This window comes from Oncorhynchus gorbuscha, linkage group LG09, assembly GCF_021184085.1.
Source record: "Oncorhynchus gorbuscha isolate QuinsamMale2020 ecotype Even-year linkage group LG09, OgorEven_v1.0, whole genome shotgun sequence".
Taxonomy (NCBI): Eukaryota; Metazoa; Chordata; class Actinopteri; order Salmoniformes; family Salmonidae; genus Oncorhynchus; species Oncorhynchus gorbuscha.
The window spans coordinates 51,098,620-51,118,022 of record NC_060181.1 but is presented as its reverse complement, the minus strand read 5'-3'; the positions used below and the strand labels follow the sequence as shown (position 1 = coordinate 51,118,022).

General features: G+C 40.4%; 1 protein-coding gene across 1 annotated transcript; it reads right to left on the bottom strand.

Annotated features, from left to right (window-relative positions):
• Positions 1–2,786: 2,786 nt before the first annotated feature.
• Positions 2,787–15,300, bottom strand: LOC124042862 (fas apoptotic inhibitory molecule 1-like). The gene is made up of 5 exons (XM_046360997.1): positions 15,114–15,300; positions 14,658–14,807; positions 14,023–14,251; positions 8,607–8,656; positions 2,787–4,525 (listed from the first exon to the last, which is right to left on the bottom strand). Exons 2-5 carry the CDS (start codon positions 14,769–14,771, stop codon positions 4,376–4,378), a joined length of 543 nt encoding a protein of 180 aa, XP_046216953.1. The 5' UTR covers positions 14,772–14,807; positions 15,114–15,300; the 3' UTR covers positions 2,787–4,375.
• Between the last annotated feature and the right edge of the window lie 4,103 nt (positions 15,301–19,403).

Sequence of the window (19,403 nt, the reverse complement as noted above, 5' to 3'; positions counted from 1 at the left end):
TTTATCACAAGTATTGTGATAGCAAACAAATTATTGCTGAATATTTTAAACAGTTATTTTTTTGGTGATGACATTGCGTGTCTTTTAATACCAATGTGTAGGGCAATATAGTAGCGTCACTGTTAGTAAGCACAACAGCTAAGGTAGAAACAATATGACTTGACTTCAAAGCAAAACTTCACTTTTGCAGATGGATATCCTTCCCCTACCCATGGTGTTTGAAGAGGCTGCATTGGGAAGAGGATGCCTCAACACCCTGAAAAGATGTTTGTGGTGCGCACACTATTCACACTTTTTTTGAGTGATAAATAAGTGTATCATCTTCGAGCTTGAAAAGGCAAGCAAATGCATGTTATTCTCATAGAAACATAGAAACTAGCAGCGAGTTCATGATCATGTGTTGTTTCTAGAAAGAAAGAGATAAGGAACAATCACATTTCAACAACAAAAATGTTGTCCTCCCCTGATTCATAAAATAGCGTATTCATAGTCATGGACGCTTTAAAACCTCTTTGGGATAGGGGGCAGCATTTTCACGTCCGGATGAAAAGCGTGCCCAAAGTAAACTGCCTGCTACTCAGGCCCAGAAGCATACAGGATATGCATATAATTGGTATATTTGGATAGAAAACACTCTAAAACTGTTAAAATAATGTCTGTGAGTATAGCAGAACTTATTTGGCAGGCGAAACCCCGAGGACAAACCATCCAGGAAAGGTCACTGTGGTTTCTATTGGTAACTAGATTTATGAGGCATCTGGTTGCAGTTCCTATGGCTTCCACTACATGTCAACAGTCTTTAGAAATTGGTTGATGTTTTTCCTTTGAGAAATGAAGAAGTACAGCTGTACTTTCTAAGTGTCAAGCCAAGTGGAATCTTTTGTTTGGTGCGCACGACATAGAGCTCGCTCCACTTTGATTTTATCCCCTATTGAACACAGTATATTCCGTCTTAAATTTGAGGGATTATTTACGTTTTAGGATACCTAAAGTTGGATTAGAAAAGTTGTTTGAAATGTTTGGACCAAGTTTACAGGGAACTTATTAGATCATTTGTAGTCATGTTGGGCGAGTTGGAAGCAGTGTATTTCTGAATCAAACGCACCAAATAAATGGACATTTTGGGGATGTAAAGAAGGAATTTATTGAACAAAATTACCATTTGTGATGTTTCTTGGACATATTGGAGTGTCAACAGAAGATCTTCAAAGGTAAGGCATGAATTATATCGTTATTTCTGACTTTCGTGTCGCACCTGTTTGGTTGAAATATGATTTTATGTGTTAGTATGATGGGGTGCTGTCCTCAGATAATCACATGGTTCGCTTTCGCCGTAAAGCCTTTTTGAAATCTGACACGGTGGCTGGATTAACAAGATGTTAAGCTTTATTTTGGTGTATTGGACTTGTGATTTTATGAAAGTTAAATATTTCTAATAATTTAATTTGAATTTCGCGCTCTACAATTTCACCGGATGTTGTCGAGCGGAACATCTAGTCATAACAGGTTTTAAGAGTCATTGAAGATTAAAATCTGGGTCAAAAAACATAATAAAGAAATGAATTTGACTGTTTCTCCATCCTACCTGATTCAGAATACATAATTTTCATAGTAATGGCTTGGTAATGGCAATAGCTATTGATGAGAGAATACTGATTAACAACCAAATATCCAATATAAAACACATTTTACCTAGGTTGCTAACCTTACACCTTGCCAGAGAATGGCTTCTCATTTAAAATATATCTCTTAGCTTTCACTTCACAAATAACGTAGTAATGTACCATTTCAAGAGACCTATCCATTTTCTGCAGGGTCTAATCTAGGTAACTAGGCCTTGGCTACATGTTCCACCACAGTTGACTACAGCATGTGACACAGGTTGGCGAGTTCACACTGATTCTGAAAGGTGTTTTAACATTCTAGGCAAAGACAATAAGGGTCAACTTTGAGTGAAATTACATGGATTTAATAAAATAAGTAATGTCTGACAAGTTCAACAAAATATACACATTATAAACATGTTGAAACACCTAACACACAAAACAAAATATACACTATATATACAAAAGTATGTGGACACCCTTTTAAATGAGTGGATTCGGCTATTTCAGCCCTTGCTGACAGCTATATAAAATCGAGGACACCGCCATGCAATCTCCATAGACAAACATTCTCCATAGACAAACATTGACAGTAGAATGGCCTTACTGAAGAGCTCATTGACTTTCAACATGGGACTGTCATAGGATGGCACCTTTCCAACAAGTCAGTTTTTAAAATTTCTGCCCTGCTAGAGATGCCCCGGTCAACTGTAAGTGCTGTTATTGTGAAGTGGATAGTCTAGGCTCAGCCGAAAAGTAGCAGGCCACACAAGCTCACAGAACGGGCCCTCTGAGTGCTAAAGTGTGTAGCGCATAACATATTCTGTCCTCGGTTGCAACACTCACTACCAAGTTCTAAACTGCCTCTCGAAGCAACATCGGCACAAGACCTATTCGTCGGGAGCTTCATGAAATGTGTTTCCATAGCCAAGCATCCACACACAAGCCTAAGATCACCATGCCCCCGTGCACAAAAGGAGGTCCATACAGAAATGGTTTGTCGAGATCGGTGTGGAAGAACTTGACTAGGCTGCACAGTGCCCTGACCTCAACCCCATCGAACACGTTTGGGATGAATTGGAACGAAGACTGCAAGCCAGGCCTAATCAGTGCCCGACCTCACTAACGCTCTGGTGGCTGAATGGAAGCAAGTCCCCACAGCAATGTTCCAACATCTAGTGGAAAGCCTTCCCAGAAGAGAGGAGGCTGTTATAGCAGCAAAGGGGTGACCAACTTAATGCCCATGATTCTGGAATGAGATGTTTGACAAGCAGGTGTCTGTCCACATACTTTTGGTCATGCAGTGTACATAATACAAACAATGCAGTAACTATACCTGAATACATATAGTGCTCTTTTGATATAAAATAAATAGAATCTGAGAGCAACAGCACAGTTTATTCTGTTCATGTCAGACACTGGCTAGAATCTAGCAAAAGAAGTCCCGTTCCATTGAATTGACCCCAAATCAATCAATCAATCACAGATATAGGAAAACTGGTACATGGACAGGTTTACGTTATACTTTGGACAGGTGTGTTTTCACGTCAATATCTAATGGCAAGTGTCCGTTTTTCATCTCTCCTGGACAGACTACATAAATATACATGGTAGCGTAGACCTGTCAAAATACAACGGGATGCATGGGATAACGAGCAGCATTAGTTCTGGTGCTTTGGACAAATCACAATTTCGCAGATGTTAGCACTTTTTTTCCCGAAGGGGAGTGGACATTTTGCCCATAGACTTGCCCGTAACTTGCAAAGTGAGATTGTGAAGCTCTTCGTTACGGTTTTGATCCTCATTCTCTAAACACCCAGAACATAATCAAGTATCTGACCAATTATGTGAGAGTATAGTTCTGGGTTAACTGAGATTAATCATTCTTAACAGTTAACACCTCCAATACAGCATCAACATTCTGAGTGAACCCCCAGTGTGGTTTTCCTTTAGCTGCAACTGTTAGAATTTGGGCCAACAAGTTCATATACTGTATTTACATACACTTATCACCAACCAAACTTGCCTAAACTCAATTAATTAATTAATTGTAAGGGCTGACATCCAATAATCATTAACATAAACATACCATTGATGTTACCAACTATGCACGGGACAGATCTGTTTATAAATACTCCAGTTATTACAATTAATTTGTTTTAGAATGTTGCAGCCTACACAAAAAAGCAAATTACTGGCACATTAATGCATTATAAGTGAGCTGCATGGCCCATGGACAGGTTCTGTGTCCCAAATGGCACCTTATTCCTTATATAGTGCACTACTTTTGACCAGGGCCCATATGGGAATAGGGTGCCATTTGGGAAGCAGAATGTGTGTTTTGTAAATTACAAGTACAAGGATGATTCCTCATACACAGTGCACTTTCTGGAAAGTGACTGGAATATCAACTTAAAAATTAAAAAATGTTTTCCCATTTAGGAAAAACACTGAATTGACATTACTACTCCTCTTGACACAACTGTGCAACCTGCCTTTCACTCACTGGTGATAATGTCAGTTTACCAGATAAAATTATATAAAATACTGTATGTCTACAGAACTGGAGCCCATGAGGTACCTCTGCACGATGCCCATGATCTTTGGTGGTTAACCATCTAAGATCATGGACATTGTGCAGAGGTGCCTCATGGACTCCAGCTTGACAGTGAAATATCACACAGCACCAATGTTCAGTCTATTATTTTGTCCCTGATTTGAAAAAGGCTTTCTTCACTCCAACAAAGTGCTCAAAACACCTATACAGACAATCACTCTGTGGTTTCAGCTATCTCTGTGCCGTCCACAAGCAAAGTGTGGATAATGCCATCTCGCCTCTTTCCACTGCTCACGGCCTTAATGCAACAGTCATGGTCGCTTAGAGTGAAGTGTGTCTCAGTACCATCTTCCACAAACTCCCCCTGTGAACGAGATAGAGAGATTAACAGATTTCAGTAAAGTTTAATGTAAATATTATACATAAATTAAGAGTGTATGGAGGGATATAGAGGGCCAGTTTGATTTTAAGTGGGCTAGGAGGTTAGGAGTGGTGCATTTCCCTGTTTTATTGCGTCTTGTTTATAAAATCAAATAATGTTAACCTCAATGTTTTTCCTAGAATCCTCCCATACATTTTCTAATGGTATCAGGTGTTGAAAAAAATATTTTGTGTTAAAATAATCAAAATGATATGTGCCTCATTTGCATTAATACACTGGGTGTATTTAATATATTAATACATTAACATAAAGGTGTGGAACAGGGTTGCAACCACCAAAAATTACTTTGTCTAGGCCTACAGTACCTGCATATACCAAGGCTGTCTAGACTGACTCATTAATTACCATTGTTGTCACCTTCTGTTACATAATTCAACAAATGTGTCAATATACCCTTGGATTAAAAATCAACACACTTGGCTTTAGATAACATTGATACATACATTACATTGTTTGCGAGATCAGCCATAATATCACTATAATCCATGTGTTCATTTTCAGAAGTTGCTTTCATAACAGCACATTAATTTGTAAACATTTCAACTATATTAAATTATTACTTAATTAAATTCCAAAAAAATGAACACCCATCAAAAAAGGTAACTTTCTTCTCTTTCTTGTGATGTAAGTGTTGAGATGATGAGTTAAATTTACAACAAAGCTTAAACATTCTTATCGATGCAACAGAAAAACAACGCATTCCATTGAGCCCTTGACAGGATGTGCTTGACAGGACATTACAAAAATGTCTGCGGTTGTAACGTTAATGGGGAAATACTAAAGGCACGAACAAGAGTATGAAAGAGTCGCAGCTGCCATTTGACCAACTGGCAAGTGTCTTCACTGACATTTTCAACCTCTCCCTGTCTGAGTCTGTAATACCAACATGTTTCAAGCAGACCACCATAGTCCCTGTACCCAAGAACACTAATGTAACCTGTCTAAATGACTACCGACCCGTAGCACTCACGTCTGTAACCATGAAATGCTTTGAAAGGCTGGTCATGGTTATAATCAACACCATTATCCTAGAAACCCTAGACCCAACCCAATTTGCATATCGCACCAACAGATCCACAGATGATGCAATCTCTATTGCACTCCACACTGCCCTTTCACACCTGGACAAAAGGAACACCCATGTGAGAATGCTGTTCATTGACTACAGCTCAGCGTTCAACACCATAGTGCCCTCAAAGCTCATCACTAAGCTAAGGACCCTGGAACTAAACACCTCCCTCTGCAACTGGATCCTGGACTTCCTGGATCCTGGACTTCCGGGCCGCCCCCAGGTGGTAAGGGTAGGTAACAACATATCCGCCACGCTGGTCCTCAATACGGGGGCCCCTCAGGGGTGCATGCTCAGTGCCCTCCTGTACTCCCTGTTCACTCATGACTGCACAGCCAGGCACGACTCCGACACCATCATTAAGTTTGACACAACAGTGGTAGGCCTGATCACTGACGACAATGAGATAGCTTATAGGGAGGAGGTCAGAGACCTGACCATGTGATGCAAGGACAATAACCTCTCCCTGAACGTGATCAAGACAAAGGAGATGATTGTGAACTACAGGAAAAGGAGGATCGAGCACTCCCCCATTCTGATCGACGGGCCTGTAGTGGAGCAGGTTGAGAGCTTCAAGTTCCTTGGCGTCCACATCACCAACAAAGTAACAGGGTCCAAGCACACCAAGACAGTCGTGAAGAGGACATGACAAAACCTATTCCCCCTCAGGAGACTGAAAAGATTTGGCATGGGTCCTCAGATCCTCAAACGGTTTTACAGCTGCACCATCGAGAGCATCCTGACGGGTTGCATCACTGCCTGGTATGGCAACTGCTCGGCCTCCAACCGCAAGGCACTACAAAGGGTAGTGAGTACGGCCCGATACATCACCGGGGCCAAGCATCCTGCCATCCAGGACATCTATACCAGGCGGTGTCAGAGGAAGGCCCTAAAAATGGTCAAAGACTCCAGCCACCCTAGTAGTCATAGACTGTCCTCTCTGCTACCGCATGGCAAGCGGTACCAGAGCGCCAAGTCTAGGTCCAAGAGGCTTCTAAACAGCTTCTACCCCCAAGCTAATCAAATGAGTATTTTGATCTTATTTCTATGCACATTTTCCAACTCCAAACTATACAAACTTGAATGCTTATTGAATGGAATTATTTTCAGGCTATATGTATTTGTGTAATGAGGGATTGTGTGGCGAAATTGAATAACATTTACATTAAGCTGTGCATAATTATTAGGCAGCTTCATTTAATTGACACTGAAAAGTCAAACATTTTAAAATGCCTTTCAGGCGGATGAAGCACTCTTTAAATAGCTAAACTATTGAGGCGTGACCACCGGACAATCAAACATTTTGTTGCGTATCGTCAGCTGTGGCACAAAAAAAATGCATGGAGAAGAAAAGGCGCAAATTGACTGCATAGCCACCAGGAACCCATTATCCTCCAGTGCCACCATATTCCAGAACTACAACCTACCTGGAGTGTCCAGAAGTACAAGGTGTCAAGTAACTCAGAGACATGGCCAAGGTCAAGATGGCAGAAACATGACCACCACTGAATAAGATTCACAAGTTGATGCATCAAGATTGGGCAATTTTTCAAAGGTTTTATGGACAGATGAAATGAGAGTGACTCTTGATGGACCAGATGGATGGGCCCGTGACTGGATCAGTAATGGACACAGAGCACCACTTCAAGTCAGGCGCCAGCAAGGTGAAGGAGGGGTACTGGTATGGGCTGCTATCATTAAGGATGAGGTAGTTGGACGTTTTCGGGTTGAAGATGGACTGAAACTCAACTCCCAAACTTACTGGCAGTTTCTGGAAGATACCTTCTTCAAGCAGTGGTATAGGAATAAGTCCTCAGCATTCAAGAAGGCCATGATCTTTATGTAGGACAATGCTCCATCACATGCATCCAAGTACTCCACTGCTTGGCTAGCCAGCAAGGGCCTCAACGATGCCCCAATAATGACCTGGCCCCCTTCCTCACCTGACAATTATATTATATTGAGAACTTGTGGGCCCCTCTCAAATGTGAGATTTACAGTGAGTGAAGACAATACACCTCTTTGAACAGCATTTGGGAGGCTGTAGTTGCTGTTTCAGCGAAAGTTGATCGTGAACAGATCAAGAAACTGGAAGGCTCATGGCAGTTATTGAAAAGAAGGTCACTGAATATTTTTGAAGGGCCAACATTTTTATTTAATTGCCATTTTGTGTTACTTATTTGTTACACTTACTGAAATGTTGAATAAACACATGAGTTGGGAGAAATTATTTTTGTAATTTAGTTGCCTAATTCTGCACACTAATAGTTGCCTAATAATTGTGCACACTTATATATTCCCCGAGAAAGACAAAAATCACCTCTCCTTTGTTAAACATTCTGGTTTGAGGTTCAACATTTTGGATTGACTGAGAGCATTGTGTTTGTTCAACAATAAAATTAATCCTGAGGAACACAATTTGCCTAAATTGTGCACGCAGTGTATTTGCACCGCCCACCCCTCCTCCCTCTACACTGCTGCTACTCTCTGTTATTATCTATGCTTAGTCACTTTAATAACTCTTCATACATGTACATATTACCTCAGTTACCTCGACACCAATGCCCCCGCACATTGACTCTGTACCGGTACCCCCTGTATATAGCCCCGCTATTTTAATTTACTGCTGCTCTTTAATTATTTGTTATTATTTCTTACTTTTTTTAAAACTTATTTTCTCAACTGCATTGTTGGTTAAGGTCTTGTAAGTAAGCATTTCACTGTAAGGTCTACACCTGTTGTATCCGGCGCATGTGACAAATATAATTTGATTATAATAAAAGCAATCAATCCAGCAAGATTTAAGTGACAAGTCGATTTTGCACCCCTCAAACACAGGAAATAAACAGATTGCCCGGTAGACGGGACATCCGCGTTTTACTATTCATCTTTTTGCTAAGTGATTCTCAGCATGATTGGAGGGAAGATGCTTACCGCTGTCTCCATTTTTTGTCCATTACACCAAATATCCATAGTGTCTTTCTCTGTGGAAAGAGAAATAACACATATTAGGCAAACATCAATAAAATACTTCAGGATACGCAGAATGTAAGCAGCACATATTGTACTCCTGATTGATGATCACCATGAGAACATGCCTTTAAGATAGCTGTGACTTGGCTTCTGCCAAAGTAAAGCATTTTTCTTAGGCTATGTTCAGATAAGCTTTTGAGTGATTTCAAAGGAGCGTGAGTCACACTTCAATAACAGTAACACTTCAATTGTTTCTGAGAGCAAGGGTGATGGACTTTTCATGCCAGTGAAATTCGTGGCTGGTCCACCTAAGTGTTTTTTCGGGTCACCGAAATCCAAACAGTGGGGGGGGGCCCTTTCAGTGTAAACTGAAACAACTAAAACCAGATATAAAGTATGTAGAAAAGATAATGACCTACAGTTGAAGTCGGAAGTTAACATACACCTTAGCCAAATACATTTAAACTCAGTTTTTCATAATTCCTGACATTTAATCCTAGTAATAATTCCCTGTCTTAAATCACCACTTTATTATGAGAATGTGAAATGTCAGAATAATAGTAGAGAGAATGATTTATTTCTGCTTTAATTTCTTAAATTAAATTAAAGCAGCTTTTAAATTAAAGCAGCTTTTAAATTAAAGCTGGGTGAATTTTGGCCCATTCCTCCTGACAGAGGCGGCAGGGTAGCCTAGTGGTTAGAGCGTTGGACTAGTAACCGCAAGGTTGCAAGTTCAAACCCCCGTGCTGACAAGGTACAAATCTGTCGTTCTGCCCCTGAATAGGCAGTTAACCCACTGTTCCTAGGCCATCATTGAAAATAAGAATTTATTCTTAACTGACTTGCCTGGTAAAATAAAAATAAATAAAAGAGCTGGGGAAAATGTTTGTAGGCCTCCTTGCTCGCTCACACTTTTTCAGTTCTGCCCACACATTTTCAATGGGATTGAGGTCAGGGCTTTGTGATGGCCACTCCAATACCTTGACATTGTTGTCCTTAAGCCATTTTGCCACAACTTTGGAAGTATGCTTGGGGTCATTGTCCATTTGGAAGTCCCATTTGCGACCAAGCTTAACTTCATGATGCAATCTATTTTGTAAAGTGCACCAGTCCCTCCTGCAGCAAAGCACCCCCACAACATGATCCTGCCACCCTCGTGCTTTATGGTTGGGATGGTGTCCTTCGGCTTGCAAGCCTCCCCCTTTTCCCTCCAAACATAACGATGGTCATTATGGCCAAACAGTTCTATTTTTGTTTCATCAGACCAGAGGACATTTCTCCAAATAGTATGATCTTTGTCCCCATGTGCAGTTGCAAACTGTAGTCTGGCTTTTTTGTGGCGGTTTTGGAGCAGTGGCTTCTTCCTTGCTGAGCAGCCTATCAGGCTATGTCGCTATAGGACTCGTTTTACTGTAGATTTGTACCTGTTTCCTCCAGCATCTTCACAAGGTCCTTTGCTGTTGTTCTGGGATTGATTTGCACTTTTCGCACCAAAATACGTTAATCTCTAGGAGACAGAAAGCGTCTCCTTCCTGAGCGGTTGTCACGCCTTGGTCATTGTATTTTGTGTTTTTGGTATATGTTTGGGTAGGCCAGGGTGTGACATGGGTTTATATGTTGTGTTTCGTATTGGGGTTTGTATTAATTGGGATTGTGTATGATTAGGGGTGTGTCTAGTTAGGCTTGGCTGCCTGAGGCGATTCTCAATTAGAGTCAGGTGCTTATCGTTGTCTCTGATTGGGAACCGTATTTAGGTAGCCTGAGTTCGCTTTGTATTTTGTGGGTGTTTGTTCCTGTCTCTGTGTTGTAGTCACCAGATAGGCTGTAATTAGTTTCACGTTCCGTTCTGTTGTTTTTGTATTTCAGTTATTTCATGTACCGCTATTCTGTTCATTAAAGTCATGAGTAACCTACACGCTGCATTTCGGTCCGACTTTCTTCATTCAACAGACGAATGCCGTTACAGCGGTATGACAGCTGTGTGGACCCTGCCTCACACAGGAAGCGGCGCAGGTCCTAATCCAGGCACTTGTCATCTCCCGTCTGGATTATTGCAACTCGCTGTTGGCTGGGCTCCCTGCCTGTGCCATTAAACCCCTACAACTCATCCAGAACGCCGCAGCCCGTCTAGTGTTCAACCTTCCCAAGTTCTCTCACGTCACCCCGCTCCTCCGCTCTCTTCACTGGCTTCCAGTTGAAGCTCGCATCCGCTACAAGACCATGGTGCTTGCCTACGGAGCTGTGAGGGGCACGGCACCTCAGTACCTCCAGGCTCTGATCAGGCCCTACACCCAAATAAGGGCACTGCGTTCATCCACCTCTGGCCTGCTCGCCTCCCTACCACTGAGGAAGTACAGTTCCCGCTCAGCCCAGTCAAAACTGTTCGCTGCTCTGGCTCCCCAATGGTGGAACAAACTCCCTCACGACGCCAGGACAGCGGAGTCAATCACCACCTTCCGGAGACACCTGAAACCCCGCCTCTTTAAGGAATACCTAGGATAGGATAAAGTAATCCTTCTCACCCCCCCTCCCCCCCTTAAAATATTTCGATGCACTATTGTAAAGTGGTTGTTCCACTGGATGTCATAAGGTGAATGCACCAATTTGTAAGTCGCTCTGGATAAGAGCGTCTGCTAAATGACTTAAATGTAATGTAAATGTAATGTAATGTCCCATGGTGTTTATAATTGGTTACTATTGTTTGTACAGATGAACGTGGTACCTTCAGGCATTTTGAAATTTCTCCCAATGATGAACGAGACTTGTGGAGGTCTACAAGGTCTTGGCTGATTTCTTTTGATTTTCCCACGATGTCAAGCAAAGTGCCACTGAGTTTGAAGGTAGGCCTTGAAATACTTCTCCAGGTACACCTCCAATTGACTCAAATTATGTCAAGTAGCCTATCAGAAGCTTCTAAAGCCATGACATTTTCTGGGATTTTCCAAGCTGTTTAAAAGGCACAGTCAACTTGGTGTATGTAAACTTCTGACCCACTGGAATTGTGATACAGTGAATTATATGTGAAATAATCTGTCTGTAAACAATTGTTTAAAAATTACTTGTCATGCACAAAGTAGATGTCCTATCTGACTTGCCAAAACTATAGTTTGTTGACAAGAAATTGTGGAGTGGTTGAAAAATGAGTTTTAATGACTCCAACCTAAGTGTATATAACCTTCCGACTTCAACTGTATATATATATATGTTTTATGATATAGTCTTTGAGAACTTACAATCACCAATATAAAAGCTCAACAGTCAGGGAGAATAGAAAATTCCCAAAATAATATTATAAAATAAAATTGAGCATTATTTATTTTGTTTGAGCAAAAGAACACAGAATTGTCCATAACAAAATGCATAGAATTGCAGGAAAGTTTCTCTGAGCTGCCTGTCAAAATGTGTACAATTGTAGAAAAATGTATTTTAAAACAGAAAAAAAAAAATCCGCTCCATGGAGAAATATGTAAAATTGCAGGAAATTGGCCTAAAAAAATTTTTTTATGATCCACACCACCAAGATGGGGGCCTCTACAAATCAGCCGCGTCAACGACCGCGTTCATTTTCACACCAACCAGTTGCTTCTCTCTATGAATACAGGGACAGGGTTGCCAAATACAATCAAGGAACACATACAATTAACTGCCTACCAACACAAGTGGATCCTGAGCTTGTAAAGTGGAGACGTCAAAGAACGTCAAGTAAATATTGCTGGAGAAACCTTGACTTTGGAGACAGCGTCGTGTTTGTTACCAAATGCATTTGAAGTGGTTAATTAATGATAAATAAGTGAATTGTTTCCCCCCACAGTTTTCCAAGATGATTAGCTAGCCACTTAAAATGGTTTACAGTCAGGCAATTGCTTCTACACTATTTTGCAAGCGAGCGTGACGCTGCCGTAACCGTGGCGCTACCATGTCAATAAAATGTGTCCAATAATGACGTGGTGTCTTCAGTTTTTTACATTTTTACACGCAATGGTAAAATAGATGTATTTTTAAAGGTTTTTTCAGACTCTATTAAAACAGATAGTGAGAGTATAACATTGGGGAAAGTAGGCCGGATTCGAACCTATGCTGACACTGTAGACGTGCCAGAGGCTGCGTTATTACTGCTAGAACGGCCAACCCATCTGAGCCATTTCTTAGAAAAGGGGACAGTATCACCTGATATCTGAACTTATCTGAGCAGTGGTGTAGAGGGCAGGTGGCAAAGTGCCAAATGAAGAAGAAAAAGAAGGATTTGGCCTTAGAAATGAGCACCTGGAGCATTTTTTTTATTTACAATGACGGCCTATCTCGGCCAAACCCTCCCCTAACCCGGACGACGCTGGGCCAATTGTGTGCCGCCCTATGTGACTCCCGATCACAGCCAGTTGTGATACAGCCCGGGATCGAACCAGAGTCTGTTTTTTGACGCCTCTAGCACTGAGATGCAGTGCCTTAGACCGCTGTGCCACTCAGAAGCGTAGAGTTTTAGGTGAGAGGTGCCTTGCTCAAGGGCACAACAGCAGGTGATGGCATCTCCATTTGCCAGCTCTCATCCAGCTCTTGGTTTCCCCCTCAGACTTGGAACTGGAAACCCTCTGGTTACTGGCCCATCTCTTTAACCTCTGGGCTACCTGTCTTTCCCAGTCTGGAACAGTTACAAGGCCTACTGTTTTCCATAAGCCCTAGGATGGTGGTGTGGAGTTAGAGGCTATAAAAATAACAGCCTCATCCATGACATACCACCAGTGGAAGATAAGTGTTGGTATTCTGGTGGTCTTTGTTTAGATTGCTGAGGTGCGCACGTTTTAAGGGCCGTAGCATAAAGAAATTGGCTAACACTATACTAACCACACTAGGAGTGAATATTTTTACAGTCATGCCCACTCTGTTCAATAGTGAACCATCAAAGGTACTATAGCCTAGCTAATGCAATGGTAATTGTCAGTTCCATATTCTCAAACTACCAAATGCAACAACCAATAACCGAACACATGGGTTTGTGACAAGTTCATTGATTTTTTTGCACCATTGCCTGTCATTGTGTTAAGACAAGTCAGACCTAACATTACCATGGGGCATTTTAAAAACAGTGAAGTTTATTTTGAACCCATCTATTTCACTTTGAAGTTCCAGAATGGCTGACATAGCCTATCAGCATTCAGACTTGAGTAATTTGATGTAATTTATATTTTATGGGAGGTGCTTTGCAAACATCCACAAGATACAAATATTGCCACAGCAATCTATTGCACTTTGTAAATAAATCTCAATGGCTCAAAAAGACAGGCAGTGTTCAATATCAGTTTCCCCTTATAGTGGTTGACACACTGTATGTTTACATTAAAAGCTGGGGAGAGGAAATGGACACATAGGGCACATATCTTACCCAGGACGACCCTGCAGTCGATGCCGTCCAGGTTGAGCAGCCAAGTGTTGGTGACTTTGGAGCGGTTCTCCGTGTACGTTTTCAGGCTCTTTCCATTGATCTCCAGGGTGTATTCGTAAGCAAAGCCGCTCACTGCGTCAATGTTAATGGTGGCTTTGGTGGCCGCACTTCCTACATTGAAGGTCTCCTTTCCCACCAGCTTGAACATCCAGTCTCTTCTTACAATTTCCTGGGCAAAGGGACAAATGCAAGAGGTCCAATAATTCAGTGTGATTCTATGTTACTGTCATACTGTTATAATATTAGACTTATATTCAAAATGCCTACATTTACTTGACAGGACCCGAGTAGTAATTGTAAGCAAATATAATATAAATATATATAATATATATATATATATATATATATATACACACACACACACGACATGGCAAAGACTGACATGTTAAATGGTTCTCTGAATGTGACTGCCATTGAGGGAGATCAAGAGAAGCTACCACTCAATCTCAAACAGAGAGAGGGAGTGAGTTTAGTGAGTGGGAGAGATTCTCCGAGTTTGTTGATGCTTGACGTTTTGTCTGCTTGTCTAATAAATAGGGTTAAGTTTAACGTAACTATTATTTATCAAGTTTTACCTTTCCGTCTATGTAGATTACCCTTTTCCCCGTGGTTGTGCCATGTTCAAACTCAATCCGATGGACTCCATCGCTCAGGGCCACTTCCCACACTCCTACCAGGTCGCCCGACATTCTGACCTCCTTACTGGCCCGCTTTGGCCACCAACTCTAGAACATTGAAACAAGATTAACTAAACTTTTCAAAGGAGTCACGACATAGCATGGTGCCAGACCGAAATAAATATATTAGAAGGACCTAGCTACGTTAGCTAGTTAATTTGAGTAACCGCAGTGACGTTAGCCTGGAGATCATTTAACATATTATATAATTTAGCTAGCTAACTTTAGTTAGATTAACGTTACTGTTAGTTACAAATTAGTCATTAAGGAGCCTACTTGCTAGCTAGTTAGCTAACGTAGCTAACTTAACCATGACACTGATAGCCAAAGCTAGCTAGCTAACGTTAGGCTTACCTTTAAGTACCTTGCTAGCTACGTTTCAGGAACGGTTTACTAGCTAGAAAGCTTCCTACTGTAAAAATATAACAATAGTTTAGCTAGCTATATCTACACGTAAAGTGCTTGTTTGATGCTAGGACATCAGTTTGCTTCAGTCCAGCAACGCATCAAAACAACCAAAACTGATACGTTACTATGGAAACCATGCCACGTGACAGGCTAGGAAGAGAAGAAACTGCCAGATGCGTCAAAATGGAATTATATGTAGGCTACTTGCTGCATAAAATTGCCTATTTCCGACTGTGTACATGTAAATCAGAATATGTTTAATAATAAAAAACAGAGCTTGACCAGTCAGCCTCCAACCTAGTTAATACATTTCAAATCAAATTGTATTAGTCACATGCAATACAACAGTGAAATGCTTAGTTAAGAGCCCCAAACCAACAATGTTTTTATTTTTAGTTCACCTTTATTTAACCAGGTAGGCCAGTTGAGAACAAGTTCTCATTTACAACTGCGACCTGGCCAAGATAAAGCAAAGCTGTGCGACTAAACCAACAGCACAGAGTTACACATGGGATAAACTAACGTAAAGTCAATAACACAATAGAAAATATGTATACAGTGTGTGCAAATGAAGTAAGGAGGTAAGGCAATAAATAGGCCACAGTGGCGACTTAATTACAATTTAGCACTTAACACTGGAGTGATAGATGTGCAGATGAGGAAGTGCAAGTAGAAATACTGGTGTGCAAAAGAGCAGGAAAACATATGGGATGAGGTAGGTAGATGGTTGGTTGGATGGGCTATTTACAGATGAGCTGTGTACAGCTGCAGAGATCAGTAAGCTGCTCTGACAGCTGATGCTTAAAGTTAGTGAGGGAGATACAGTGCCTTGCGAAAGTATTCGGCCCCCTTGAACTTAGCGACCTTTTGCCACATTTCAGGCTTCAAACATAAAGATATAAAACTGTATTTTTTGTGAAGAATCAACAACAAGTGGGACACAATCATGAAGTGGAACGACATTTATTGGATATTTCAAACTTTTTTAACAAATCAAAAACTGAAAAATTGGGCGTGCAAAATTATTCAGCCCCTTCACTTTCAGTGCAGCAAACTCTCTCCAGATGTTCAGTGAGGATCTCTGAATGATCCAATGTTGACCTAAATGACTAATGCTTTAAGTCTGGTTTCGGGGTGGGGCTCTGTTAGAGCATTGGGGGGTTGGAGTGGGTTTGATTTGGTAGGGGATCCGTGTGCTGTCCTCTACCTGTTCTGTCTTATTTGTATAATCATTAAAAAAACGTTGAAAAAAATAATATACAGTTGAAGTCGGAAGTTTACATACACTTAGGTTAGAGTCATTAAAACTTGTTTTTTCAACCACTCCACAAATTTCTTGTTAACAAACTATAGCTTTGGCAAGAGGTATTCGGAGTGGACTTCTACTTCGACTAAGGAGGTGTGCACACCATCCACCGCTTCCATGTGTGTGTGTGTGTGTGTGTGTGTGTGTGTGTGTGTGTGTGTGTGTGTGTGTGTGTGTGTGTGTGTGTGTGTGTGTGTGTGTGTGTGTGTGTGTGTGTGTGTGTGTGTGTGTGTGTGTGTGTGTGTGTGTGTGTGTGTGTGTGTGTGTGTGTGTGTGTGTGTGTGTATATACCTGTATATATATATACAATTATTTATTACAAAAAAACACAAGGAAAGGGTAACATTTGAACATGAACGACAAACAATACAGCATCAAATCACTATCAAACATATATCCTTCTTTCCGCTACAGAGCCATCCTTAGGTGTGAAGGTGCGTGATAGTGATATAAAATGTCATAGTTTCCTTTTTCATGATCACAATCTTGTGAAGCCCGAACCCTTCAATATCCCCCCCACAGTTCCCCAATGTTTATTTGAATGAAGAGTGTGTGTATATGCATGTGTAAAAACACCTGCACAGCATCAGCCTCAGGCAAACCAGCATTAGTTGTAAAAACACTGCCACTTAGTGTCATTCAAATGTACTTTTATTATGTTTTATTTAGACTTTTTTCCTTTTATCTTTTGACCATCATTCTCTCTCACACACAGCAACTCCACTCCCACTTGTCTCCAATTCCACATACCAACCCTCAGCTTCCCTCAGCCCATCCCATCTAGCTCTGCTGGCCACCCACGCAACACATATCTTTCAACTATGCTATGATGTTTAACGTACAATTTAAATCTATCTAATCGAATAGAATCTACAGATTGCGTGTTGAAGATAAATACTTTTACTAATTAGTAATTGACTGACCCGGTCTCTCCAGATCTCCTAACAGTAATATTTCTAGGGTCAATTTCAGATCAATGCTATGCATTTTCAGCCATTCCTGAACCTGAGACCAGAAACATGCTACCTGAGAACAATACCAAAATAAATGGTCTATTGATTCTGTATCCTCACAACAAAATCTGCAGAGCTTCGATGATTTTATGCCCCAAATATTCAACATTTTGTTGGTGGCAAGAATTATATATAATACTTTTAGCTGAAAAGCACGAAGTCTTGAATCTTGCGTTGTTTGATATATCAACTCATACACCCTATACCATGGACTCGGTACATCAAAAATCTCTTTCCAACTATGTTGCAATCTGTATGGCACAGTTATCAACATCCTGGTCCTCAAATGAAACTGGTATACCATCCTATTTATGCTATTTTTATTCATCCTCCAGTTTTGATCCTTTAATTGGGCAGACAGACCAGTTCCCTACCTCCTCCCGCTGCCACCTGCCTCCTCCATTTTTGGGGCAATGCTGTAATCAATTGGTTGTACTCTTGGATTGAGCAGACCTTCCCGTACAATTCTGATAACTCCATGAAGGACATAACTCTACCATAGCAATTTACAATATAATTTAAGAACAAAATACCATTTTCAAACATCTTTCCCATAAATAAAGGTATTTTATCAATCCCTGCTATGTCATTTGAGTTCAGCCATTATATTTGTTGTAATATTTGTTCTATCTTTTCAGGGGGATGAAATTGAAATTGTAGCCAGCTCTGTAATGCTTGTTTTCAAAGTATCATTTTCAATTAATCGGAAATGAGACATGGCAATCTGCAAAAAGGCAATTTTTTAACAATGGATGAGCTTTTCTTATTAATCTACTTGAGAACCATTTAGGGTTCAAATAAAACTGTTGAATGAGTGAAGCTTTTAGAGGGAGGTTTAGTGCTTTTTATATTTAATCATCTCAACCCACCCAATTCATATTCATTATATAGATAGGCATGTTTTATTTTGTCTGGTTTAGCATCCCAGATAAAGCAAAATATTTTTTGCTCATATGATTTGAAAAATGTAGGCAGTGCCATAAGTAAGTGAGTAAACTGAGATATGACTAAGGGCAATTTTTCCATAAATAGACAGGTATTTAGCTCTCCGTGGTTGCAGGATCTTGTCTCTTTTACAAGTTTTCTATTGAAATTCATTGTGGAGAGGTTATTTTTATCTTTTGTGATATGAATACAGAGTATGTCTACTTCACCATCAGCCCATTTTATAGGTAAGCTGCAAGGTAATGTAAAAGTTGTATTTTTTAAGGATCCGATATGTAATATTGTACAGTTATCATAATTATGTTTTAGTCCAGAGAGTACAGAAAAGTTATCTAGACATTGCAGGGATCTAGCTTGCGGACTTAACATAAAACTTGAGTCATCGGCATACATGGACATCTTTGTTTTTAAGCCTTGGATTTCTAATCCTCTAACGTTGTTATTGGATCTGATTTTAATAGTTAGCATTTTGATGGCCATAACGAATAGATATGGTGACAGCAGACACCCTTGTTTAACTCCTCTTGACAATTCAAAACTCTCTGAGAAGTAGCCGTTATTTACTATTTTACACCTGGGGTTGCTATACATTTATTTTTACCCATTTTATAAGAGAATGACCGAAATTCAGTCTGACTTTATCAAATGCCTTTTCAAAATCCGCTATAAATACCATTCCTGGCTTCTTATGTGTTTCATTATGTTCTATTATTTCTAGTAGTTGTCGTATATTATCTCCAATGTATTGTGCATATGAAAAACCTGTCTGATCAAGATGAACAATACCTCGTAAAACCATTTTAATTCTGAGTGCTATGCATTTTGCTAGTATTTTTGCATCACATTATTGAAGTTTACTCCAGTTTTTTAGATAGACCAGGTCTTTATATTTGCCATCTGAGTCTTGTTTTAATAATAGAGAAATCAGACCTTCCTGCTGAGTACCTGACAGACTACCATTTCTATAGGAGT

What these genes read in the sequence shown, in the direction of transcription:
- LOC124042862 (XM_046360997.1), bottom strand. Translation starts at nt 14,771, where the DNA reads ATGTCGGGCGACCTGGTAGGAGTGTGGGAAGTGGCCCTGAGCGATGGA. An exon ending in TAATCTACATAGACGGAAAG is followed by an intron (nt 14,252 to 14,657) that starts GTAAAACTTGAT and finishes CCCTTTGCCCAG; the next exon opens with GAAATTGTAAGAAGAGACTG. An exon ending in GACAAAAAATGGAGACAGCG is followed by an intron (nt 4,526 to 8,606) that starts GTAAGCATCTTC and finishes TCTCGTTCACAG; the next exon opens with GGGGAGTTTGTGGAAGATGG.